Below are 27,939 nucleotides of genomic sequence, written 5' to 3'. Positions count from 1 at the left end.
ATAAACTATATAAAATATTTGTATCATATTTTAACACCTCTTACTCAATGACTTTTCTAATATCGTAGTACAAATCCCTCCTATCAACTATATAAAATATATTTACATCATTTTTTTACATCTTTTTAAAAAAACAGCGATAAATAAATAACCCTCAATGTCTAATAAATATATTTAAATACCAATATAAAATTATTAAGCCGATAGGCTTTTTCCCTAAGAGACTCGCATCAGAATTTTCTGAGTTTCGGACGTTGTCGAATGCCTAAAAAGGAGATATCTGATACCGTAAATGATATCCGGGAATGTCTAAACAATGTTTATTATTTCGTTGTCTTACACCGTGAAAAGTGCACATCTCGATATTCTGCACCTTTGACTCTCCTATTGCGAACGGCTTAAACATCATTGCACTCTGCAACCACGTGGTGTAACGCAGATCTAGTTGGATCCTTTTTTTTCTCCTTTTAACTCTTCTTTATTGTCGCAAGAAGCAAGAGAAGTCAATCGACGTAATCTTTGGGTATCTTACTTTCTATCTTCATTCATTTTTCTCAGAAATCTGAAACATCTTTTATGCAGTCTCTCGCAGGAGACGCATGAGTCCATAGTGGTGTTTGACTCAGATATTATGTACACCGAATCCTATTTTCTCATGAATTTTCCTGCTCCAGATAAAATCCATTATGACAACGGAAATAGGGATCTGAAACTCTACAACATCCATTATAATGATTTCGCCTAAAATCAATCTTATTAATCCCTAGAAGAGATGCAATGCCATCATAATTTCTTCTAAAATCCTAAGTTTCCATGGCCAGATGTTTGTTCGATCTTTATTGTAACGATGAAAACCTTTAAGGAGGGATCGATCTGCTGAAGAAAAATATAGAATGTTGTTGTTGACGATCTTGTTGGGAATGTAATAGGTTATAAAATCCAAGTAGGATTTGCCTAAACAAGTTAAAAGATGAGCGCATAATTGAATTGAAAAAGAAAAAAATCACATTTTTTCTGGTTTCCATATTTAGTTATAATTTTTTTATGATCAACTGTGAACGAGTTCATCAGGTAAGCTATTTTTGGGTTCAATTCATTCATTTTGTCTTGATGTGCTTTCTTCATAGTTCTGATTTTCATGTTTAAATACAATTTTATCTCAAAGTTGAAGGAAGTTGAATGCGGGTTGTTGCATGAGAGAACTGAGGTAGTGGAATCCCCTTTAGAAAAGAGAATAAAATGGGAAGAGAAGATCATATTAGCTTCAAATGACCAGTCCAATGAGTTAGAGGATGAGGATTTAGGGATCATAAACCCTAGAACTATAAGTCAATCTAGCACCAATAAAATAATTATAATGAGCTCTAAGACAAAGTGAGAACAAGGAAATCCAACTAGAAGAATCAGCGAAGAAATAATTCTTAGGCATTACAAATCTACTATTAAAAAAGATTAACTATACATCATGTTTACAACATCATTTTTTAAAAGAAAGGGTCCACCCACATTGTCTTTGTTATCTTTATATTTTAAAAAAAATTGATATTACATACAATTATCATATTAAACATTTAATTTTCCAATTTCTCATTTTATTTTTTAAGTCATATAATACAATATATAATTCTATTGAATTCTAATATATCTGTCCTAATCTTGCACTTAACGTAATCATATAACTAAATTGTAATCTGTAGTATATACCAAATTACTTAGATGTTAAAAAAACATCTTTATATTAATCAAATATATACACATGCCTTTAATAATGCTAAGAGTTTAAAAAAATTGAACTTGTTATAAAATTAGCAAGTATACTTTGGTCGTGTATTATTTGTTTTATGGAGACGCACAATTACCCATGTTATGGAAAGGCCAATCTATACACCACATTTGAATGCTAAGCTACTTTGGGAGCAGTTTACACTTGTCACATTACAAATAGTTTTTCAGCAATGAGGACTAGCAAACAATTAGAATTCCATCAAATTTTATACAATATACAAGATGCAAACCCTACGCAACATGATTGGGAGCTTCTAATGAGTCATACAACATTCACTTAAGTACATCCGACAAAAAAGAATTTGATGGGTCTATACATTTATTTGCTATAGATGATGCAATAATAACTACACAATAAAAAGATGCTAAATTCGTTAAATCGCCCAGTTGTTGATAAGTACAACAATAAATTCTAGAAGCAAGGATTTGAGAGAGACATATGATTAAAACTTCCAGAAACATACACTTCTATGTATAGGAAAATGTGTAATGCTGACAACAAACATTTGGATAGAAGGACTTGTTAATGGAATTACTGACAAGCTTACAAATATACTGGGTAGTAACCCACCAAATGTGCTCGTGTATGTTGTCAAAGGTTTTAAAAATCATAATGGACCACCATGGAACCAAGAGGATTCCAAATCTGTGCCAATAGTGTCTATCGCATTAGGTAACCAAAGACAACTGCCAATCACCATATCATGGGCTATCGCAATACACAAATCTGAAGCACTCATGCTACAAACAATAATGGTTGATATCAGTGTGATTGAGAGATAAGCCCTCGCATTTACAGCCATTACCAGAATAAAATCAATAGACAAGATTTGTATTCAACCTGCTTTAACTTTTGAAAGATAATTCAAAATGAAAAGTGACCCAAATTATACAGAAAAAGGAAGAGAATCACCTAGATCAGATGACTCTTCAAACAAAATGTTTATATGTTGAATGTGAAAAGCAATATAATAGATAATGTTAAATAAAAATATATATACTCAAACAAATTCTCAATAATCCATAAGACTATCAGCATAACCCTTTTCCTTAGGAGACTTGCATCAGAATTTTATAACCCTTTTCCTTAGGAGACTTGCATCAGAATTTTCTGAGTTTCCGACATTGCCGGATGCTTGAGAAGGAGATAGCTGACACCATAAATGATATCCGAGCATGTCTAAACAATGTTTATTATTCAGCTGTCTTACACCATGAAAAGTGCACATCTCGATATTTTGCACAGTAAATTAATTCCATTTATCTACAGTATATGCCACGTTTATGCTTCTGCCATCTGAATTAAAACCACACTATAAATTCAGTTTGGTACTCTTTAAATGAGCTGACAGAAGTTCAAATCTGGTGGCAGAACATTCTCTCAATACTTGTGAGCGCGAATATCTTTTGACTCTCTATATTTTTAGTATAGACACTAGACTCCTTGTCTGATTTCAAATTGCTTTTGAGTAAATTTTGTTGTTCTGTTACACAACATATAGGGTGTCAACATAATTTGACCAATAATTATAATAATTATAAGTACAATGCCTTTGTTTGGTTGACTACAGTCGATCATAAGAATGATAGCATGTAATATAAGCCAATTTGTGAGAATTCAGATATTGGGATTAAAATTTATTATCGCTTGTTCTTGTGTGCATATAAAGGATGTGGCATTATTAATTTGTTGCAATCAGATTGTCTATCTGTGTGCGATGTTCATGAAGAAATCTAGAAATTGCTAATTTTAATTTAAAATTTTGTTTTCCAATTTTTATTTATTTTAAAGATTTATATTCTTATACTGTAGTGTCATTGATAGTAAATAATAATATACATCTGTGATCAATGCTGGGATTAAAAGTGATTATTGCTTGTTCTCGTGTGCAGATAAAGGATTTGGCATTATTAATTTTTTGCAATCAGATTGTCTATCCGTATTTCTTGTGGATTAAACTAATCCCAACATTTTCTTTTATAAATATCATTATATCTTTTCATATTTTTAAAAATATGCAACATCAAATTGAATCAAAACATGTCACTCACTTTCATTTTAGAAAGGTAATTGGAAGAGAAGGATACGGTATTCAATGTCATGGTCTGTAAACCGTTTTCATCAAACTGGAATTCTTTGATCTGCCTTCATTTTTGAAAGATACACAAAAAAGAGGAGGACCGCCTATATCATATGCCTCTTTACAAAAAGCATTTGTATTCTGAGTGTAACAAGAAATCAAAATGACACAACTAAATCAAACATATTACATAAAAAACATATTTAACCAAACATTATTTATTTTACTTGGTACAAAGCTGCCTATCAGCTATATAGAATAAATATAACTTACAATACTTGCATTCATATATTCATAGACATCATATCTGTCTATCGATTATATTAAATAACTTACATTATATCTTTTGCATCTACTTATAGAAAACAACGTTACACAAAATGATGTAGTGACAGCATATCTATCCAAGACAACATTAGACAAAATGATGTAATGACAGCATGTGTTATTATTGAATCGCCATCACACCCTGTGCATCTCATTTTCTTTCTACCCATGCTATCCAGCCGAATGGACCTTCCATCCAACGCATTTCTCTGTCCAACTTGTTATATGGGTGAAATACCATCTCGGCCACTGCAAGAGAGACTCATTATTATTGTTTATGCATCCAATGTTACATAATGATTATTAAACAAATGCGCCCTATTTAAACTCTAAAATAAATGGAAAAAAATGATCTTTAAATAAACATTTAAAAAAGACAGTATATAGAGCCAAAATAAAATATAAATAATTTGAAGTCACATTTTCGCTTATTGGAGACTTATTTGAAAATATAGAAATTTTCTTATTCTAATACAAGCTAGACTTCAAAAGAGATTTTTCATTTTGTTTCGTCACTGTATATGAATTTTCATTTCACATAACGACTGAAGCGAAAAAAAAATCCCATAGTGGTGACGCTTAGAACTCTCTACAGTCTCGCATTCATTGTAACCAGATTATTTTATTGGTTTAAACAAGCACAACCCAGTGTGCAAAGAGCCAATTGACTGTAAAACAATTCTTGAAATAACAGTACTCCCATTAGTCGATCATCGAGCAAAAACCAACAAACTAATCTAATACTCGTTGTCACAAGATTATTTGATTCGTTTTATTCACTTTATAAATTAAACTTATTTCATTATAAACAATCACAATCGCAGTGCTCAAAGAGCCTATTGAGTGTAATTTGTGAGACATATATTAAAAATTAAATTTAATACTCACAACCCTAACTCCAAAAAAAAACTTTACTCAGCACTTAAAAAAAATGCTCGGCATAGGAAGGTGCCGAGTGTCAGTTTTACTCAGCACATGAAGGTGTCGAGTGCCAGTTATGCTCAGCACTTGCTTGGCAGTTGAAGGTGCTGAGTGACAGGGAACAAGTGTTGAGTGAGCTCGGCACACAAAGAAAAATGCAATAGATGTCGAGTTAGCTCGGCACTCAAAGAAGACAATGGATGCCGAGTAAGGTTGGCTCCAACTAATAAAATTTATAACTTAAAAACAATCTAGAACATGAATGCTTTCACAAATAAAACCAAAGAGCCAAGCTTTAACCTTTCAACCAAGTTTCTCAAATGCAATGAATAGAAGAGGAAGAACAATAGATTCAAGTATGCCTACTTTCTTTTCTATTCAACTGAGATTTAAACTATTACAAAATTTGGGAGCATTCGGCTTCAACCAGAAAAACCTAAAATAACCCTAAACTGATAATACTTCAAACTTCAATAAACTTTTAAACCTGCAACTCTAATGGCTGCATACAATGGTGTCTGGAGCAATCACTACTTCAACAGGAAAAATTCAAACAACAAAAAACTTACTGAGTGAACAAGGGAAACACATGCAACTGCAGGCACAAACTTCTTTCTTTCTTCCTTCTCTACTCAGCTCTGCAACTTCTCTCTGATCTGCTTGATCTGCTTACTCTACTGAATGAATGTAGAAAACATTCCTTTTTTTCATATCTTTCTTTCCCTCTCAACGTTCAAATTTCAAAACTTACCTACCAAAAATAATTGCCTGCCGACCATGGATGCCTGCGATGACCTGACAGGCTAGATGGGCATGGGGCTCGAGGACAACCTGCAAGCATTGACGTTTAATTTCCAACGCTCCCCCTTTGTCTCGAGAAAAACAAACAAGGATCACAACTGATCCAAATCAACTACACCAAGACTCTCTCTTAAGTGTACAAAAGTTTCAATGCCTAATGGCTTTGTGAAAATGTCTGCTAGCTGCTGCTCAAACTTACAAAAATCCATTTTGATATCCCCATTCTCCACCAACTCTCTGATGAAGTGATATCTGATCTCAATATGCTTGCTTCTCCCATGGAAGACTGGATTCTTGGACAATGCAATTGATGAGATGTTGTCACAATACATTGTGGTTCCATCCTCTTGCCTTTCATTCAAATCTGTCAAGATCTTCCTTAGCCAAATTGCTTGACATGCTGTTGCATTTGCTGTAATGTATTCAGCCTCTGCTGTAGATTGAGCAACAATAGGTTGCTTCTTGGATGCCCATGAAATTGCACCTGATCTCATATGAAACATGTATCCGGAAGTGCTCTTCCTATCATCTATACTTCCAGCCCAATCACTATTCGTGTAACCAACCAACTTGAAATCATCATTTGCATTATAAAAAATCTCAAATCCCTTGGTACCTTTCACATACCTTAGGATCATTTTTTCCGCTTGCCAATGGGAATCTTTTGGTGTTTTCATAAATCTAGAAATCAAACTTACTGCATGCATTAGGTCTGGTCGAGTTGCAGTCAAATACATTAGACTTCCAACCATACTCTTGTATAGTGTTGGATCCACTCTCTTGCTGGTGTTTTCTTTGCTCAACTTCAGACCTACTGGTGTTGGTGTGGGGGCTGCCTTACTATTCTACTTTTTAAATCTCTCCAAGATCTACCCTGCATACTTTTCCTTAGAGATGAAGATGCCATCATGCATTTGTTTTACTTCTATGCCTAGAAAGTATTTCAAGAGACCTAAGTCTGTCATTTCAAATTCACTTTTCATGGTCTCTTTAAACTCACCAATTAGAGCTTTGTTATTACCAGTAAAAATCAAGTCATCTACATATAAGACAACAATCAATACATTACCATCTACTACCTTGATGTAAAGAGTGGGCTCACCATTGCCTTGATGCAACTTCTCTCTGATCTGCTTGATCTGCTTACTCTACTAAATGAATGTAGAAAACATTCCTTTTTTCCATATCTTTATTTCCCTCTCAACGTTGAAATTTCAAAACTTACCTACCAAAAATAAATGCCTGCCGACCATGGATGCCTGCGGTGACCTGACAGGGTAGATGGGCATGGGGCTGTAGGACAACCTGCAGGCGTTGACGTTTAATTTCCAACATAATTTCTAAAGAGAAATTTCATGCCCCAAAACAGTTCATGGATTGAAAACACAGAATTTCACCAGATCATCTAACAAAAACAAACAGATTGGGATGGAATAAGTACATTAGAGTCGTATATATATAGAGAGATCTAACAAGTGTGATTTTTATTCAATACAATAACCCAAAAACACTATTTGCCTGATTACAAAAACAAAATATTTTCAGAAATGTCAAGCAGAAGCTATTCTATTCTTCTCCAAGCTTACCATTACCAACGACTTTCGAAAATGCAGATTTCGATTCTCTCAACATAGCAATCCTCTTAAGGAGGTCCCTCCTCTTCGTGGCTGTTTTTGGGCTTTCTTCAAGAATATCTCTCATCTTTTCTGACCCGCCACTTCCTACGATCTCCTTAACAAGCAGGTTCTCAATATCATCTTCAACCATTTTATGAAAAGTAAAGCGAAGATGAAGAGGAATCTCATCAGCCAGTCTAATCTTTACCACACTCCAATATTCCATGGCTCTCGTCTTCATGTCGAATGCAGCATCCAGCTGATTACTACCTCTTGGCACACTTTTCAGATTGACATCTCCAATCCCATCAAGTTTAACAGTAACTAGACTCTTCTTTATTGCCTCAATAAACAGTTTCTTTCGTCCCTCCCAGTTTCGCTGGGACTCCAAATAAACTGGATTTAAGGTAAAGATAATTGTCTTTAGCATATCGAGGTAATCCCGCACAAAGCGTATGCATTCCTCCCTTTTCCTATCAATGAGATTTTGAAAAGCTCTGCGTGCGGCTGAATGAAGGTTTGGATAGTATTGTGTTTGCATATCAATGACACGACGTACAATCTTGTCTATATACTGGCAAGCTTTTATGGCTAAATCTGTGCTCTTCTTTGAAACAGATGTGATCCGTCTTTCCAGGAGAATGGCTAGAACGGAATGGGGCAGGAAGTTTGAAAGACTAACCCCCTGAGCTTCATCTATTAATTTTACTTCTTCAACCAGAAATCTATCTGTGTTTTCTGTAATTGCAATTGATAGATCTCGTGAATAGCTCTCAAACATTCTACGGAGGCAGGCAATGCAATGCATGTCACGCTCGTCAGGAAACAGCTCAATATCCCCCTGTACAATAAGCTTCTTCAACATACCTTTGATGGAACCCACGACTCTCGTGAACTCTGTCATGGCTTCTGCAAAGTTTGATGAAACACTGGGAGGCAAAGAATTCAGTTCTGATTGCCTATTCGAGAGTGCAGCGTCAATTTCTCTGATTATATCCGGCAAGCTTTTTCTGATAGTCATTTCTTGAATGCGCATAAGCTTTTCGGCCAATACAGGGATTCCAACCATATTCTTGTCAATTTTAGAAAGGTTGGGATCTGTCGTGAAGAGTTCACGTTCTTTTTTCCTGGCTACAGAAATAGTTTCATTCCCTACACTGTTTCTCACACAGACATACCCAAGACGCATATTTACTGCATTATCCGTGACTTTCTCAAGCACACCCTCGGGGGCTTTGTCTACCTTGGTTACTACAGCCAATGTTCTCTCACCCTTTTCATCTACTTGTTGGGACATTCTTATCGACTCACACGTGGAGAAATCCACAGCAGCAGATAATACATTCAATATTATGCTCTCCTTGGGAGTTATGTATCGCTTTATGATGCTTGATACTTGCTCGTAGATGTCCTGGGGCTGTCCATGCACAGGCACCCTTGTGATTCCTGGAAGATCTACCATGGTGAGATCTGGAGCATTGGGCTTCCGTACATTAAGCGTTATTGGGGTGTCTTTGATACTCTTTCCCTTTCCAGCAATCTCCTCTGTAACGGAATTGAGTGTTTCCGTAATGCCTGATTCATTAAAAATGATCTGTTTCTTTCCGCTGTATTCAACGCTTATTCGTGATTCCCTTGGTTCGCAGTTATGCAATCTCATAATGAGGGGCACTCGCGTACAAATTCCCTGACCTTTTGGAAGACTAATGCCTGCGAGAGATTCAAGAACACTTGACTTCCCTGATGATTGATCTCCAACGACAACAATACTCGGAAGATTAATACCTTCTTTCATTACTCCTAGATCACGCAGAGTGTCAACTGCGTCTAGGAGTGGACGAATATGTTCATTGTAACTCTCAGGAAGAGTTCGGGTTTCCCCTTGCTTATTACTTGGATTGTCAAGCACAACGGCCTTCATGCCTCGCTCTTCAACCGATGGGTTAGTCATTCTGCGTGCATAACAAATAGAAAATTTATAAGAAAACATTTGATTTAAAATCTGCTACAATTATTTCCATTATGGTGTATTGAAATACAAACAACAAACATAATACAATATTTGGTATTAAGAAACACAGGGAAATGCTTAAATAAGAGAACAGTAAATGTCACGAAACGATTTGAAACAAGCAATTTGGCATATGCACAGTGAGGATCTTTTTTCTTGCGTTTCAAGGCTTGCAGTTTTTTATTTTCTGCAAGCTGGACACCTTTCATTGGTCACTTATTATCGGTAGTTTTCATTTCAAATTAAAAGTAGGCTTTTGTGCGATCTGTAAAATTCACATATTTATCTTGTTGAATGCAAGGCTCTCGATATCTAAAAGGAATGAACCTCCTTGTTAGATTTGTTAGATTAGGTTTTGCAAAACCTTAATTTTTTATAATGTTAAACAACAGCCATTGGTTACTATATTATTGGGCAACTAAACAAGTATAAAAAATATTGAAAAACTCATTTCTTCTTGAAAATACATTCTGATTATATTTGTTCTTAAAACAATTAAACCAGAAACTTTGGCTTTGCAGAGAAATTTCATGAAGTTCAAGTTTGGTAGTTTGAAACAAGCCAACTAAGGTCAGAAAAAAATACAAAAGGGAAACAGGAATTCATCTGCCATTTTGGGACATTCTCTTTTCAACTATGTTCCCCCGAATTTCAGGAATGGGGACTGCAGGAGATGGCGGGACAGTTATATATGTAGAAAATTATTTAAAAATACACTGAAAATTACAAATATACATGTCATTCATATGAAACTGTATGAAACAATGAAACATGACATAACATAACGTGTTATTGCACCCTTGGTATTGACCCACTGATTTCATCATTTCACATACCACCTTGAATAAAAATGTGAAATAGAAAAAGAAATTGGAATCATTGATTAACATGAATATACAGACCTTAAGATTGAAAAATATAGTAATAGCTCATCCACATGCTTAAAAGTGCTTGAAGTCATGTGGTTGAACCTGGTTGACTTTTCTATCTCATACCTATGTATAAAGGGAATAGTGAAATGGACAAGGATAATATCATGTGTTATCCCACCACCAATTAGAAGAAAGCTTGTAGCCAACAGGCCCACCAGTACTGACATTAAAAACCCCATCAGTATTTTGTAGAAAGACAAATTTTACCTTGCAATGTTTATTTTTCATAAAGGGATAATGTGATGTGTTATCCCACTCTAAGCATTGCTGCACTGACTTCACCATTTTGCCCCTCACCTTGAGGAGAACAATTAATTGCGAAAGAAACCATGACTGTTGATTACCATGAAGATGCACAACTTAAGATTGAGAAAACATGGTAATAGCATTGGCCCACATGCTAGAAAATCAAATTGAAAAGAGTCATGGGGAACACCCCTAAATCAATGCTAGTAAATCATTATGTGATTATTATATGGCACAGAGAGGTGATTTTCAACATGGTAAGGGCGGAGAATTTTTGCAGTATGTTCATGCAGGTCAGGGATCGGTTTCTGTTCTGACTATTCAGGGTTGACGGAGGCGGTGCGATGAAGTTGAACGTGACATCCCTCTTCGTGACTTCAAGAAGAAATTATATCATTTGAATAAGGGTTGCAATGGCGATTGCCTACAATGGGTTTTCCAAAAAATAAAAGATGGGTGGACCAAGCTTGGAGGTCTTTTAACGATTCTTCATGGCGAGATCGATCTGACTATCACTGATTCACTTCAACTCTTTCATGGTGATAAGGGGGATAGAGGAAATATAATCCTTCTTTTTGAAAACGGAGGATTGATCGTCCTTTTTACAATCAGGGGTTTCAAGGTTCTGACAAAAGCATCAGATTTCGTAGGAAATCATGGAGGAAACCCATAAAAATAGATCAAAGGGGATTGGGTAGGGTTTCTTATGGACTATAACAAGATGTGGCCGAAATATCTCATTCTCAAATCCTCCTATGGTGATTTTCATCAAGAGATTCGAATTGACGATTCAGTCAAGATTAAGGAAAGACAACTCAGGTTGGGTTACCTTACCTCCCAGTACTAGCATATTTGTATCAAGGATGAAAGGGTTTTTGTTGACTAGTTGTCACCTCCTGAGTGGAGTGCAAGATCTAATATGGGTTCTTTTTCTCCTAAGGATAATACCGTAAATTCTCCCAACAATGGATGTCATTTAAACTAGTATCCTCAGTTTGGGATTCCCACAGATGGTAGGATGATTGATTTAACAAATAATTTGACAGTTTTTCCAAACACAAAAAATAATATTCAGTTCAGGGAATCATCTTTGGTGGATTTGGATGTTCGCAATTAGGTTTCTTAGGATTGGCAAGGGCAGGGGAGGGTATGGATTCACTGTTGGGTCCTCCAATTTCAGAAACTGGAGTGGTACAGTCAGCGATGCCTCATTCTAATATTCTAGAATAATAATTGTTGGATCAGGAGGCTCTTCCTACAATTAGCTGGGTTCCGCAACCTGGAGCTATTGATGTTTCTGCTCCTCATGACATCGATAAAAATCTAATGCCTCCTCTTTGTGTAGATCAACAACTTGGGGTTGTTGGAGAACCTACTAACCCTTCAGATGATTTTGAACGAACAGTGGCTAATGTTAAACTTTTGAAGGGTGACATTTAAAACCTTTTATATAGAGGACTTAATGTGGATTATTTGGAGCAGTTTGTTGATAATCTTATTTATAACGTGGCAGATGAGGAAATTAAACGCGGTATCGCTAATGAGGAAGGAGTCTAATTTGAAATTGCTTCAGGTATGAGGATGGATGTTCCTCGTTTTCTTGAAACTATTGCCTCCCACTTGGCATGCTCTATCACCTCGAGGGAGACCCTCTTAGTCTCGTTAAACATCTGAGGAAATTGTAGTTGGGGTTCAACGTACTCTTGATTTTGGCAAAAATCCCAAGGAAGAGGCAACAACCTTAATTACAAAACATTTGGGAAGGGGAGCACCAGGATCTCTAAGGCAACAATGAGGCTTTTGTCGTGGAATATTAGAAGACCAGATATTTACAACCCAACAATGAGGCTTTTGTCATGGAATATTAGAAGACCAGATATTTACAACCCCATGTTGATATTGTTTTAATGCAGGAAACTAAACTGTCAAATGAAGGGGTTACAAGGTTTTTAAGGTCTGGAAAGGTTTGTGTTACTCTTTTTCTCCATTGGCGGGTGCATGTGGAGGTTTGGAAGTGATTTAGAAATCCTCTTGTTGTCAGCTTTAGGTTATTACATTATTCTCCTAACTGGATGGTGCTTTATGTTTTGCAGTTCTACTTACATTTTTACTTAGTTAATGTTTATGCCCCAACTTTAGTATTGGGGAAGAAAAGATTGTGGATTTTTTTTATCTCGGCTTCTTCTTGAGTTCGAAGATTCTAAGGTTATTTTGGGAGGTGACTTTTATGCTTCTTTTGGGATTGACGATCAAGTGGGTGATATGATGCCTTCACTGAAAGTCACACATGATATTTTGAATTTCATTGATGGTAATGTTCTTTTGAATTGTAAACCTGCTAATGGTGACTAGGTCAAATAGATAGAAGGGATGTAATTTTTTGGGGGTTCATTTGGATAGATTTCTTCTCAATTCAGTTTGGGTGTTGGAGATGGGTTGTCACTCCTCTTCTATCTTACGCTTCTTAGGTTCAGACCATTCTCTGATTCATATGTTTGTGAAGTTTGCCCGATCATCCCTAGGCCTAGGTCATATTTTAAGATTGAACCAATGTGGTTTTCTAATAAGGACTTCTACTCTCTTCTTGTGAAATGGTTGAAGGAATGTCCTTTTATAGAGGGCTCTAGGATGTTTCATCTAGCAAATAAATTGGGATACTTAAATAGGTCTATTTAGGCTTGGAATATCTCCACCTCTATTAACATCTTCCAAGAGAAAGAGAATTTTTTGCAACAATAGAATGAGTTTATAACTTTAAATGGTTTAACCCGTAATGTATATGAAATTCAAAAGGAACAATAGGAGAAGTTGGAGATGGAATTATTGAGGGGGAAATGTATTGGAGACAACATTATAGAGTGTTTTGGTTGGCTGAAGGTAATAGGAATACCAGATTTATCCATGCTTATACAAAACTCCAAAGGCATAAAAGTTCAAATTCTCAGATTATAGATTCTTTGGGGGATATATTGGATTAAGAGAAAGATATTCGTAAGGAAGCAATCTCCTTTTTTGAATGTTTACTAAAGGATGGGGTTGGGTATTATACTCAATCTCATCATGATATTCTTGATTGCATTCCTAAACTAGTTATGTATCAGCATAATGAAAATCCATTCAACCCCTTTTCCCTTAAGGAAATTTGATAGGTTGTTTTTGACATGGCACCTAATAAGACTTTGGATGTAGGTGGGACAACTCCTCTTTTTTGTTAGAAATAATGGGACTTTATGGGGAATTATGTTCTCCTTTCTATTGAGGAATCTATGATCCACTATAACATGTTGAGGTAATTCAATGCTACTTTTATTACCCTTATTCTAAAGAAAGTTAATCCTCTCTCTCTCTTTTATGGACTTCCAACCAATTTCTCTGTGTAATAATATTTATACTTTTTGTACAAAATCCATTGCATCTTGTTTGGCCAAGATTTTTTCACTTATCATTTCTAACCAACAAGGTGGATTTGTTCCTGGAAGGGAATCCATGGAGGATGCAATGGTGGCTGATGAAGTCCTTTATTCTATTCATCTTTAGTGATGTCCTACTATGGTTCTTAAATTAGATATTATAAAGGCACATGATAGGGTTAGTTTACATTTCTTGAGGTTGATGTTTCTTAGATTTGGTTTTCATAAAGGGTGGGTCAAGTGGGTGATGTCTTGTGTTATTGGAGCCAAGTTCTCCATGCTTATTAATGGATCTCCTTATGGCTTCTTCTCTACTTCCTTGGGTCTTAAGAAAAGTGACTCTTTATCTCCTTTGTGTATTCTACTTGTTGAAGGTTTGAGAAGATTTATATCATTCTGTTGGTTTGTGGAAGGGATTTTCATTTCATATCTCCCACTTTTCCTTAACACATAACCTCTTTGTAGATGATTCTGTTCTCTTTGGGGAGGGATCTTTGAGAGAGTTTATGGTTATCAATAATACATTATATTCATATTGTGAGTCATTTGGTCAAAAACTTAACTTTGAGGAGCAAAAAAAAAATTCTTTTTAAAAATGAGAGATTTAGTTAAGAGATCAATTCATCATTGTTTTGGATTCTTAGCAGCACACACTCCTTGCAAGTACTTGTGTATTTCTTTTTTTCCATGAGCACCATAAATCTTCTTACTGGTCTGATATCTTATCAACAACCAAAGAGTGAATTTCTTCATGGAAGGCTTGTTGGTTATCATTGGTTGGTAGGATCCTTATCAACACATTAGTGTTGATTACTATTCCTAATCATGTGATTCTATTTTATTGGCACCTACGGCTTTCATTGTTTGCTTGAAGTTCAATGTCTTACTAAATTTACTTGGTCTGGGAATATGGATAGTAGCAAGAAGATCCCGCTTATCTCTTGGGATAACTTATCTTTCTCTAAAGAGTCTAGTCGTGCAAGTCTTCATAATCCTCTTAAGAAGAATTTGGCCCATGGTGCTAAGCTGGCCTAGAAGGCCTATGAATGCCCAGATGCTATATGGGTTAAGATCCTCATAATTAAATTTACCTTGACTCTAATGATCCATGCAAAATCTTTTCTATGTCAAATCCTCAATCTAGATAAGAAATGTGGAATTTCTTGGTGAAGTCCAGAAGTTTTATTCTGCCTCATTTTTGTTGGGAGGTGAATTTAGGTGAGAGGGTTTCCTTCTAAACTAATCTTGGAATGTTTTTCCTCCTCTTTTTTCAAGAACTTTTTTCAAGGGCTCATGAGATTTTGGAACCTTTTTTGGGGTTCAAAGGTGTCTCATTATTTTACCTCTACCTTAGTTAATGGTATGCAGTGTTTTGTTTGGAAGGATTTCTCTTATTTCCAAATTCACAATGTGGAAATGGTATACTTAAGATCTAAATTTCAATCTAGAAGGATTTATGGGAGTGATAAGAATGATAGGCTAATCTAGACTAAACATAGTAGTGGGAGGTACTTTTTCAAATATGGTTACCAATCTTTGGTGGAAGACATGATAGATTGTAAAATTAGACTTGATACTCTATTGTACTTCCTATCGGGGGAGATTTTTTATGGTTGGCTTTGAATAAAAGAATCCTCACTTCAGATAGACTTACAAAATTGGGTATTTCTGATAATTTTCCTTGTTTATTTTGTAATTCTCATAGGATAGAGGTTGATCATGTTTTATTACACTATGATTTTGCTCAGTTTTGCTAGTCAATAGCTTTTCAAAAGTTGGGGTGGCAAGGACCTCTTCTTGACTCGTTGTCTAAACTTCTCATGGGTTGGCCTCTCCCAAATTAGGGTTCTTTCTTCTCAAAATTAAGGATAATTATTCCAATTCTAATTGCCTAGGGTTTGTGATGGGAGCACAACAAAGGAATTTTCTGGATGGAAGTATCATCAATCGATAAAGTTTGGTTTCAAATTGGGAATTTTCTTATACACATAGGACAAGGACTCTTTCTTCACTGTTATCCAATTATGATAATGAGGTTATGAATAGGTGGAAGAAGGTTTCTATCATGTGTAAGGGGGTTTTAGTAGGGAAAAAGACCAAAGAGGATATACGGAAGGAAGTTAAGTGGTCTCCTGCCAGGGATGATTTTTTCAAGTTGAACTTTAATGGTGCCTCAAAGGGTAATCTAGGAAGGTTGAGGATCAATGGAGTCATTAGGAATAGTAACGATGTAGTGTTCAAAGAATTTTCTTCAAGAGGTCCTGATGGTTCTACTAATTAGGATGAAGTTAGAGCTCTTTTGGAAGTGGAAAGATTGGTTGTACAACTAGGTATTTCTCATATCTTCATTGAAATTAGGGACTCACAATTGATCACATCAACCCTATCTAGAACTTCTCTATTGTATTAGGACCTTCAATATCTCTTGGGAGAGGTATGGAGATTGCTTCCTAGGTTTTCAAATGCTTTGATTGGTCATTTCTATAGGGAGGGTAATGATTTGGCTGATTGATTGACCAATTTTGGTTCAAATTTGAGTTAAGATGAGGAGCTTCACATTCTTGATATACCATCTCTTCTTTAGCTTTTTGCCTATTCCAAACTAGACCGTGTATTGGTTGGGAGGTGTCTCTTTTTTCATGATGGTGGGGTTTTTGGTGCAGCTATTTCCTAATTTTCTTCATGTGTTTTGGCTTATTCCAATTTCTTTCTATGTAACACTCCTCTTAATCATGCACTTTTTCTTTGGAAGAGTGGGTTGGTAGATATGGTCTATCAAGCCCTCAATCTATGTAAATTGATTGTTAACAAACCATGGGAGATCCTAAGGTAGTTTTGCATTGTAGTCACTCTTCTTTTTGGTCTCTTTTATGCAATATGTTTTGGGTGTTTATCTTATAACCAATGTTTTATTTTCTCTCCCCATTTTGGTCATCTAGATTGAGAATGTGTGAGGGTGGATTGGTTTTTTGGTCATCTTTTTGGATGCCCTCTTTACTCACTATTATAGTTTGTAATCACATTTGTAACTCTATCTAGTTTAATAGAAGTACAAGTCATCGAACCTTTTATCTAAAAAAATCTTATTCTTTAAAGAAATAGGATGAATAAATATACTTTTATTTGACTAAAATGTATAAAAAATGATAAGTATTAAAAGTAATTTTAAATGTATAAATCTAATCTAATTTAATAATAATAAGTCATTGAAATCAATAAAAGATAAACAACTCTTGTTTCAATTTTAATTGAATAACAAAAGGATATATAAATACTTATATAAAATATAATATGATTTTTTTAAATGACTAGATTTATAAATATAATCCAACTTAAGGGGGGGGAAAGTAAAATTTAAATTGTCTACAGATATAAAATGTTAATTATAAGAAAAATTTATATTTTAGAAAGAAAAATTGCTATTAACAATTTGATTGGAGAAAAAGAAGAAACAAAAATAATTGTAGTGACAACATTTTCACAATTATTAATTTATTCTTTTTGAAAATTTAAACTTTAAAAGGATATAGAAATACTTATATAAAATATAATTTATTTTTTAAATGACGATATTTATAAATCTAATCTAATTTAAAATTAAAAAATATTTAAAGTATAATGTAAATTTTATAAAGATATAAAATTTTAAATATAAGTAAAAGTTATATTTAAAAAACAAAAATTGCTATTAACAATTTGATTAGAAAGAAAGTGGAAATAAAAATAATTATAATGACAACACTTTCTTTGTAGTTAAAATAGGTTGAAGTCTAGATTGTGTATTATTATTATTATTATTATTATGTGTTAAGCTCAAGTAGGTGAGTGAAATTTAAGACCACCCCACTACTACTTTGCAAGTGCGCTCTACTAACCATTAAAACCAAACTTATTATTGTTCAATTGGATACATTTATTTATTATCTATATTACATTTTAAATATTTCTTTCTTTTTCTTTTATCTTTTATCTTTATATCATATTTTTGTTTTAGATCACTTCCTAAAAAAATGCCAGTTCAAATTTAGTCCCATTTTTTTAATAATAAATTAATATGTTATCTATATTTGTATGTATATTTGGAATAAATAAGAAACACCATCAGAAGAAATGAACTAAAATGATTGTCTATAATTTTATTACAAGAATTAAGAAAGGTTATACTTTTTTAAAAATATTTAATTTAAGAATCTATTTGATAATAAGTTTTTGTTTCTCACTTAAATTCATTATTATATAATATTAAAACATAAATTTATACAATAAGGTTTTAAAAATTATAGAGCAAAGTTAGGTTTATATATTTAATAAATACAATTTAGAATTCAATTATACATAGATTTTCATAAAAGAATCTTGTAAATATTTATAAAATAAAATATTAAAAATAACTATTATATTATAAAAAATAACATTTAAAATTATATTAAAATTCAATCACTCAATAGATAAATTGAAAAAGATATTACAAAATTGTAATTTGTAAAAAAGGATTATAATATTTCTTAATATTATATGACAAATTTAATTAAAAATAAAAATTTATTCAATAGCCAATTTAAATATTAAAATGAAAATGTTCTTCCTAAGTTTAAATTAAAAGACAACATTAAGCGTCATTAAATCAATTTCAATTTCAATTTAAGAAGCAAATTAAGAGACAACATTTTTATTTTAGTATATTACTAAAAACTTCAATTTGCTTTAAATTTGTTATTAGAATATTAAAATTTAACTTGTGGTAAAAAGATACCTCCTACTTATCAATGATATTATAATTTTTTTAATGCTTATTAACAAAATATATTTAATTTTAAATATTAAAATAAAAACTTATTAGCATTTAGATGAAATACTTTATAATAGATGTATTTAAAATTAAAAATTAAGTAAGAAAATAAAACTTGCCATCCCGAAAGGGCAATGTACTGTGTGGCAGCTTGCACAACATTTGATGGTGGGCACTTCATCATTCAAGTCTACATACCTATTTCGATCGCACATATACCTATTAACAATTTTTTATTAGATTTCTTTTAGTGGGGGTATTATTTTAATTCTCTCTTCTTCATTTTTTCCATGATCTACCTATTATTTATATTTTAGTATATTTTGAATATTTATTTTATGGTTTCTTTTTAAAAAACTTAATTTCTATAAATTAATATAATTCTCATTTATGTTTCATTTTTAAAAATATATATTGTACAAATCTACACAATAGAGCACTATTTATAAACTTCTACTTTGGCATGTCCTATGGTACATGTGGGATTGGGGTCATACTAGACCATGTGAACTAGTACATACCAAAAGAAGCTCTTTCCAATTTAAATAGACCATAGACCTATTTCATTTTAAATCTTATTAAATAATATGAAAAAAGATAAATTCATAGGAATCATTAAAAAAATAAAATTTGAGATAAAGAAGATAAAGAAAATGTTAAGATAAATAGCAAGAAAAGGCATCACTAAGTACTTGTACAATCAAATGGTCCACCTTTGTTTCTTTTAGTTGAAAACATTCATGATCACAATAAGACATATTGTATAGAGATTTAAAATAATGTGATAATTATAAATATCTTGTTCATATGCCATCATTATTAATTAGGAGAAGAAATTATACCACAATTAAAATTATAATCATATATTACTCATATTATTATCATTAGGTGGAAGGAGAGAACCAATTACATCTAATGATATAAGGATTTGTGAGAAAATATATGGAATATCATAAGGATGAAAATTGCTTAGATTAAATTCAATTATAGGGATTTGAAAATTTTTGTCATAATTATGTGTGGTTCTCTTTTTTATGGTAGAAATTATGATGATATTTATGATTTGTTTATATGGTAAAATTTGTAGAGATCCAATTGAAAGAAAACCTAGTACATAATTTTTATATATCATAATCTTGAATCACTTAATACTCACCTAAGAACTATCCTAGAGGTTAGTTTCTCTCCCTACCTCCCTTCCTTAAAACACTCTTTTAAATTTTAATTCATTAAATCTAAAAATAATTCTGGAAGACGGCATTCTGAACTAGTGCGAATTTTGGCAGGAAGACGACGAATTTTGGCAGTGTGTGTTTCATAGCCGAGTGTATGCTTTTCCTAATAGTTCCTGTTGTTTCCCTTCAAAATGAATGCCGATAAATCTTGAGGGAACGAATCCCAATACTCCTCTATATGTCTGACCAAGATCAAACGGAGAAGCTGGCTGGCGGCACCTACTTTCTCAGTGATTGGGGAGATGGTAAGGTAGCAGAAATGGAAGGAAAGGTTGAGCATTCGCTATCAAGTAAGGATGGCCCAAGGTGTGAACATTCCTCTCCCAAAGAATCTGGTTTTAATTCTACATTTATTTCTTCTGTGCTGAATGTTGCCTTTAATGCCACAATTAGTTCGAAAGTCACTAATAATAATGGTAGCAATGCTACTAGTGGCAATAAAACCGCCAGTAGTAAACCTAAATCCTTCCTTGAGGCGGTTTCAAGCTCGGCTCCTACGGTGGGCTTTGGTGCTTGTTTTACCAAATCTCCCCATGCTGAAGTCTTCGCGAACGATAAGCAGCCTGGGGACCCTTCTGTGTTTCATATTTTTCCTAACCATGAAATGTTGACTGAGATTAAGAATGAAAAAGAACGTCTAAGAAATACCGCCATCTTTTTCTCTGTGATTGAATTAGACAAAGTTCCTGCAAGGAAATTTTTAGATGACTGGTTTTATAATTTTTGGAATCTTAAGCTTGGCTACCAAATCTCTTTTTGCCATCAAATTCAAAGAGGTCTATTTGTCTTGTTTTTCAAAAACCCTGATTCTCAATTGGCGGTTCTTAAAAAAGAGTTATGGAATGTGGGTAATACCACTTTTCGAGCTTTGGCTTGGAGTGCTGAAGCTAATCTTGAAGAAATTATTGCTCTTTCGGCCCCCAAATGGGTCATTATAAAAAACATTCCTCCTTTTCTTTGGAAATTCATCCCACAACTTGTGGAACCCCTAGGCAGATTCCTGCGCATGGATAATTCATCAAGACTGGTTCCTCACCTAGACGCCAAAATTCTTCTAGCTCTAAAACCTGGCAATGATATTCCTAAAGAGGTCACCATTTGCATTATCGATGAAGTTTTTTCTTGCCCCGTTGAAAATTTGGGAGGACTAAATGCATGTTTCCTCTGCAAAAAAGAGGGGCATCTTAGAAGAGAGTGCCCAATTATTAAGAATAAACCTCCTCAAAACCCTAAAACTTCGGATGTTCCCTCGAATACCCCTTCCGCCCCCATTATCATCGACTCCACTACCGTGAATCCCACCTCATCACCTCCTCCAGTTGTTAATTCACATTCTTCCCCCTCTATCACTAAGCCATCCCCATCTTTGCATGTTTCTTCTGTTACTTGCATTGTGGATACAGATGGGTTTCAAACTGTTACTAAGAAAAGGAAGAATCGGTCAGGTAAAAACAATGCTCCTCCTAAGGAGCCAGGTTGCCCTCCTTCTATAGACAATAGAGTTGTTCATGTGCAGGAGTCTATCAAGCCTCCTACCTCTGAATCTCTAGCTTTAAATTCCCTCTCTATGATGAAACCCCCTGTCAAAAGATTCTAGGAAATTTTTGATGATTATTATGTGGAAGTTATACCAGCTACTTCCACTAGGGCTAAAAACCAACTTTCAATGCTGGAAAATATCTCCCCTCTCTTATCGAAAAGTGAGGATATCCCCATTTCAAAGAAGAAAGGGAGACCACCTGGCTCCAAAAACAAAGGTATAAGTAATAAAGTTTATAGTAAAGCTGATTCCTTTAACACTCCATCTTTGGAAGATAACATGGAGTTGGAAGCGACCATTACCAAAAATCTTTCTCAATGAATTGCATCACATGGAATATCAGAGGACTTGAATGTCCCGATAGGAAATATGTTGTTAGAAACTTTATTAGTGGTATGAAGAATTTAGATTTAATTATGTTACAAGAGGTTAAAGCCATTGGATTTTGTTTGGAATCCAACCTTAATTTTATCTGGAAGGATGCGGTGAAATTTCACACTAACCACCCTCATGGAAGAGGAGGTGTGGTTATATTACTTAGCCCAAAATGGGGTCCTTGGATTAAATGCCATGGCATCTCTCCCTGTAATAGAGCTCTTTGGTTAATTTTGGAAATCAATAATAGGCAATTTTGGTATATGTGCTATTTATGCTTCTAATGATTATTCTGAAAGAGCTTCTTTCTGGTCTTGGCTTAGTTTTTTGCCTGATATACCATGGGTCTTTGGAGGTGATTTTAATATGATTTAAAACCAAGAGGACAAAATGGGAGGTCTTCTTTTCTCCTGGAAAGAACAAGAAAGAAAGGCTTGGTATAACTTCAAGATCTCTAAATCCTTGTTTGATCCTTTAAGTGGAAACAAAAACTCTAACTCAGGCCTCTGGTTCACGTGGTGTAACTTTCAAAAAGGTCAAGCCAGGATCTATTCCAGGCTTGATCATTTTTATCTCAGTAGTAACTTCTTCTCTATTCTTCCTAATGAGCATAATAGAAATGTGAATATCTTCCCTTCTACCCTTTCAGACCATCATCCTTTCTCTATCTCTATTAGCCTTGGCTCCTTCCAGGCCTATAATAAACAAGATTACCATAAATTTTTGCTTAACACCAATCTTCTGAAAGATGAAGATATCCTTGCTGCTATTTCCATAATAAGGCTTATTAATAATTTGCAATACCCCTCCCTCTCTCACATCGATAGATGGAAGATGAATGTGGCTTCTTGGCAAAAATTACTCATGATTGTGGGTCAAAAGAAAGCCAAAGATTTTAGATCTACCGAGTCTTGGTTAAATAGCAATCTCTATTCTGCTGAGATGGATATTCAAAATAAAGTTGATGATCCCCATCTTTGTCTTCAGTTGGCTAATGCTAAACATGCTCTCCAAAAGCATCAACAACTTAAGACCATGGGGGCGAAGATTAAATCCAAAACCCACTGGCTCCAGTTTGGGGATAGAGGTAGTAAGTTTTTCTTTAATCTGATTAAACAAAAGCATGCTAAGGAAAATATTGATCAATTATTAATTAATAATGAGATGAACACTGATGCAGACTCCATTAAAAATGAATTTTCCCACTTTTATGCTAATCTTTTCACTTCTGAGGATTCGCAAGAAGCTAATATTCTTCGTGACCAGTGTAGAGGCCTTATCCCCAATAGGATCTCAAATAATGATGCCTCTCTCCTTGAGCAACCCTTAACTATTGAAGAAATTGAGCTTTCCATTAATTCTTTTAAGAACGATAAGGCCCCTGGTCCAGATGGGCTCCCTGTTGAATTCTATAAGGCTAATAGCAAATGGATATGCAATGCTCTTGTTGATTTTTACAATGAAGCTATTGATATTGGTACATTGGGTAGGAACATTAATTCTAGCATTATTAAACTTATCCCCAAAGAAGGGGATAAATCCCTCATTAAAAATTTGCGTCCCATAACCCTGCTAAATCTTTCCTATAAAATTCTTGCCAAGGTTATGGCTCATAGGCTGGAGAAGATTCTTCCTAAGTTCATTTGCCACTCTCAATCTGGATTTGTTAAAGGAAGGTTTATTCTAGAAAATTTGATTACTAGCTGGGAAGCTCTTAACTGGGCTAATCATACTAATCAAGATGCTGCTATGTTCCTTTTAGATTTTGAAAAGGCCTATGAAAGAATTGAGTGGAACTTCATTATCATGATGTTGGATGCTTTCGGATTTCCCCCCTTTTCTGTAATGTTGTTAAAATGCTCCTCAAAGATGCTTATGCCCAGGTTGATGTCAATGGATCCCTATCAGCTCCCTTCCCCCTAGGTAGATCGATTAGACAAGGATGTCCCCTAGCTCTGGCCCTATTTTTTATCTCCTCTGAGGCTCTTTATTATATTCTTAGAGACAATACCCTTTCCCCTATTGTTAAAGGTATCACTCTCCCAAATAATAATGACCTTATTAACTGTCAGTTTGCTGATGATACTGCCATCTTCTTTGAAGCCTCTGAGTCAAACTTTGATGCTATGATTAGCAAACTCAACTTCTTTTGCAAAATATCTGGAGCTCGATTATCCCAGTCTAAATCTATTTGTCTTGGGTGGAATACCCACCCCCCAATTTGGTTTGAGAAATTTGGTTTTCAATGGGGTAGCCCCTCGAAGATCATTAAGTACCTTGGTATTCCCTTTTCAGTTGACCCTTCATTAAAAGAAATGTGGAAATGGGTCAAGGATAAAATCCACAACAAGCTTAACAAATGGCACAATAGATCCCTTTTGCTTGTAGGCAGAATTCAAGTGTGTCAAAAAATCCTTTCTTCCTATAATATTTACTATGCCTCTACCTGGATGTTTAATGATTATCAAGTTCTTGAAATTTAGAAAGCCATTAGAAATTATTTTTGGTATGATGGAAAAGGTAATAAAAAAACTCACTCCGTAAACTAGACTTGGTGCCACACTGACAAGCTGCTTGGGGGTCTAGGTCTTAAGGACCTTAAGTTAAGTGGCATAGCTTTGGCCTCCAAATGGATCTTTCATACTTTGGAGGGTGAGGAACCTTGGAAGGTTTTGATCCGTAATAATATTGGAAGAGGTTATCCTAAAAAGGCTAAGTTTTGGAAGAACCTCCCCCTTGCTGACCTTATTTGTGGTGAGTTCCCTACCATAGTTCAAGGCTCTACTATTTTTAAGTCTATTTGGAAAGCCTGGGACTATGTTAGGCAGCTTATCACCAATAAGGATTTTTTTGGTAAAAATACCCTTCATGGTGAAAGGTCCATTTGGTGGAACCTTAATCTAGGAAATAAACCCCTTGCTCTTACTCAATGTTGTTCTGCCAAAATTTGGGCTAATAATGGTATCAAACAGTTTGTTGATATATTTGAGAAAGATTCTCTTATTAAGTGGGAGGAGTTAAAAGCCAAATTTAACCTTCCAGATGTTCATAAGAGGACTTACAATATGATTGCTGAAGCTAGTAAAAATATCCCTACTATATGTTATGTTGATTCCGACAATTATTAGAAAATTAAATGGCCTAGTGGTATTGCTCTTCTTAATATCAAAGCTAAAGATATATACAAAGTTATTAATCATAATGAAGACATCTTAAGTCATATTAATAAGATTTGGTATACTGATTTAGACAAACATGCTTGGATGAAAAAGTTTGATTATCTATGGAAAAGCTCTATTGATCCAAAAATCAAATGTTTTAAATGGTTGCTTATTCTTAACAAGCTTCCTATTAGGAACTATTTCTTTACTGTTGATTACTGCAACATTTGCAGGGTCCCTGAAATAGGTAGGCATATTTTATTTGAATGCACTTTTCCTAAAGAAATTTGGCTTATGTTTGGTATCTCTATTCCTACTTCCTTTACTATTTTTGAGATTATTACTGGTTTTATCTGCAATGCTAAAAAGGATGTTAACATATTTTGGAATATTCTCTCAGCTAACATTTTATGGAAAATTTGGAAATGCAGAAATAAAGAAAGGTTCCAAAATAAACCTAGGCTGCTTACTGAGTCTTTTCGAAGTCTCACTTGTTTTAAAAAAATTTCATAGGTCCAAATCACGATGAGAACCAATAAGTCCAAGTTCAAAAGGCTTCTTAAGGATGGATATGCTACCTTCTTTGCAAACGAGCTTAAGGATGGACACATTTGGATAATGTCAAGCTCTTTAATCATACCATTCAAGCCATTAGAAAGGAGATCAAGAGAACACCTCAAAGCTTCACTAGTGACATGATTTATATGCTGAAACAGATTCAAGATCAAAAAAACCTAGTTTGGATGGAAGGAAATCTAGGTTGCACAACATGGATGGATACTTATGTTGATGTTCTCCATTATTTGCCCCTCTTTCTCTTCTCTCTTTTGCTTGGTTGAAATGTAATTCCTTTCGTCTTTTGGTGAGGCTTGGCCTCCTCTGAACTGATTCCATTCATTTTTTGTACTTTTTTTATCCTTCTATACTTAATACAAAAATAAAAATAAAAAAAATTATGATTATATTTTTTCATAATTTAGAATTCTATTCTAAAACAATAAGAAAATAAACTTATAAATTAAGGGGCAGTGTTTCCCTATGTACATGTGTATGTGTATGTGTGCATGCACACACATACACACATGTTTGTACTTAATTACTCCATTCCTTAGTAAAAGGGTAGTTTGACAAAAACTTTAATTACTTCTTTCCTTAGGCCAATCACTAATATTGAAGAGAGAGTCTACAATTATATTAAAAATTTAAATTGGTTTTGGGTATAGTCAAAGTCTTGACCAACTTTTGGCTTAGGAGAGATTGAGGGTCACTTTCTATTCTAAGACTCTTAAAAAAATCGTGAGTATTGATTAGGGGAAGAACACTCATAAACTAATATGGGGCTAATCATTATGTTTTTGTGCACATGAATCCCTAGTTACTAATCCCAAAGGAGCCTCAAAAATTATCAAACATGTACTAATAGTCAATCATTTTTTAGTCATTTTGGTTGGCAATTGGTCCTTTTGTGCACTAGTATTGGGAGATTTGTCTACATCTATTAGAACATTTGCTCGTAAGTATTAAACATTTTAGTGCAAAACTAATTTTTTGATTAAATGACTATTTGTACATTTTTAAGGGAGTATCTGATGATACTTTGAAATAACCACTTTGTGACCCTTAGATGTTTGACCATCACTACAAAGAATTCCATTGATGTTCAAAAGAAACTTAAATTCTAAAGAATAAAAAAAACTCATGCAAATCTAATATACCGTTAGAAGATATAAGAATATAAAATGGACAGAGACTAATATGCCTCCCCTAATTTAAGCCATGAGGCCTCAAGAGAAGGATTGCTTTGAAGCGAGGAAAGAGAGCGAAGTATAAATGCAATGTGACATTAAACATAATTTGCAACCAGAAACATAACTCTACTCACAGGCAAATTTAGTTACGAGTAGTGTACCTTGATGACTGCTGCGCTGAAATCCTTGGCGTGAAGCTCGCATAGCACCGCCAAATGTTTGCTCAGATGGTTGAACGAGAGTACCGTGAAAACCGCAATTATGGGATGCACAGATAAAATGCAACAACTATCCTGAATTTGGTTTGTTCTGGTTCGGACTACATTCATTTGTATGCGGTGCAAGAAGAATATAATGACGAGGAGCATCTCAGATTAAAGTAAAGTATACGATCTAAGAAGAATATAATAATGAGCACCATGTGAGATTAAAGTGAGGCGGGGACATCTAAAGCAATGTTGATGCTTGTTTTGAACGCTTCTCTCAATATTCTCGCTACTTTCATTATTCATGCTTTAATGCTTGCTTTTAACGCCTCTTTCAAAAAGTAGAACTGAGGTTTCCACCCAACTTTATAATGTGGGAAACACTGCAATTTCAATGACGTCTGTCATAGAATTTAACTTTGATTTTAACTTTGATCCAGTTAACTAACCCAATATTTGGGAGAAATATCACAACTATGGGTAAGCTTCTTTCCTCCTAACAAAGTTGAAATTCTTTCGAAAATAACAATATAAATTAAACTTTAAATAGATGTGCATAAATAGATTTTATTTTTTATTAAATGATGAGTGTTATTTATAAAAATAAATGTTAACAAGTTTTGTATCTAATTTTATTTGACATTAGAAAAGTATGCAATAATGAGTCTATAAGTGATTTGATTTTATAAATATGTTTAACAATCTTAAGTTTATAAATTTTCTTACATTTTTGTATTTGATTAGATATATGTCAA

At 34.1% G+C, this 27,939-nt stretch overlaps 1 protein-coding gene across 2 annotated transcripts; it reads right to left on the bottom strand.

Annotated features, from left to right (window-relative positions):
• Positions 1-4,039: 4,039 nt before the first annotated feature.
• On the bottom strand, positions 4,040-27,348 carry LOC149547202 (dynamin-related protein 4C-like). Of its 2 annotated transcripts, XR_016353846.1 has the most exons (4): positions 27,140-27,348; positions 7,502-9,483; positions 5,684-7,220; positions 4,040-4,442 (listed from the first exon to the last, which is right to left on the bottom strand). XR_016353846.1 is itself a non-coding variant. In XM_089791547.1 (3 exons), exons 2-3 carry the CDS (start codon positions 9,480-9,482, stop codon positions 4,345-4,347), a joined length of 2,079 nt encoding a protein of 692 aa, XP_089647673.1. In that variant the 5' UTR covers position 9,483; positions 27,140-27,346; the 3' UTR covers positions 4,040-4,344. The 2 variants fall into 2 exon arrangements, 1 of the variants encoding a protein (XP_089647673.1); XM_089791547.1 differs by lacking the exon at positions 5,684-7,220 and having other exon boundaries at positions 27,140-27,346.
• Positions 27,349-27,939: the final 591 nt, after the last annotated feature.

This window comes from Cupressus sempervirens, chromosome 7 (assembly GCF_028749045.1).
Source record: "Cupressus sempervirens isolate cs-2001-9-10 chromosome 7, ASM2874904v1, whole genome shotgun sequence".
NCBI lineage: Eukaryota > Viridiplantae > Streptophyta > Pinopsida > Cupressales > Cupressaceae > Cupressus > Cupressus sempervirens.
Note: the sequence above shows the minus strand (reverse complement) of the source record. Positions and strands in the feature narration are given on the sequence as shown.

What these genes read in the sequence shown, in the direction of transcription:
- LOC149547202 (XM_089791547.1), bottom strand. Translation starts at nt 9,482, where the DNA reads ATGACTAACCCATCGGTTGAAGAGCGAGGCATGAAGGCCGTTGTGCTT. An exon ending in TTCGAAAGTCGTTGGTAATG is followed by an intron (nt 4,443 to 7,501) that starts GTAAGCTTGGAG and finishes TCTCTCTTGCAG; the next exon opens with TGGCCGAGATGGTATTTCAC.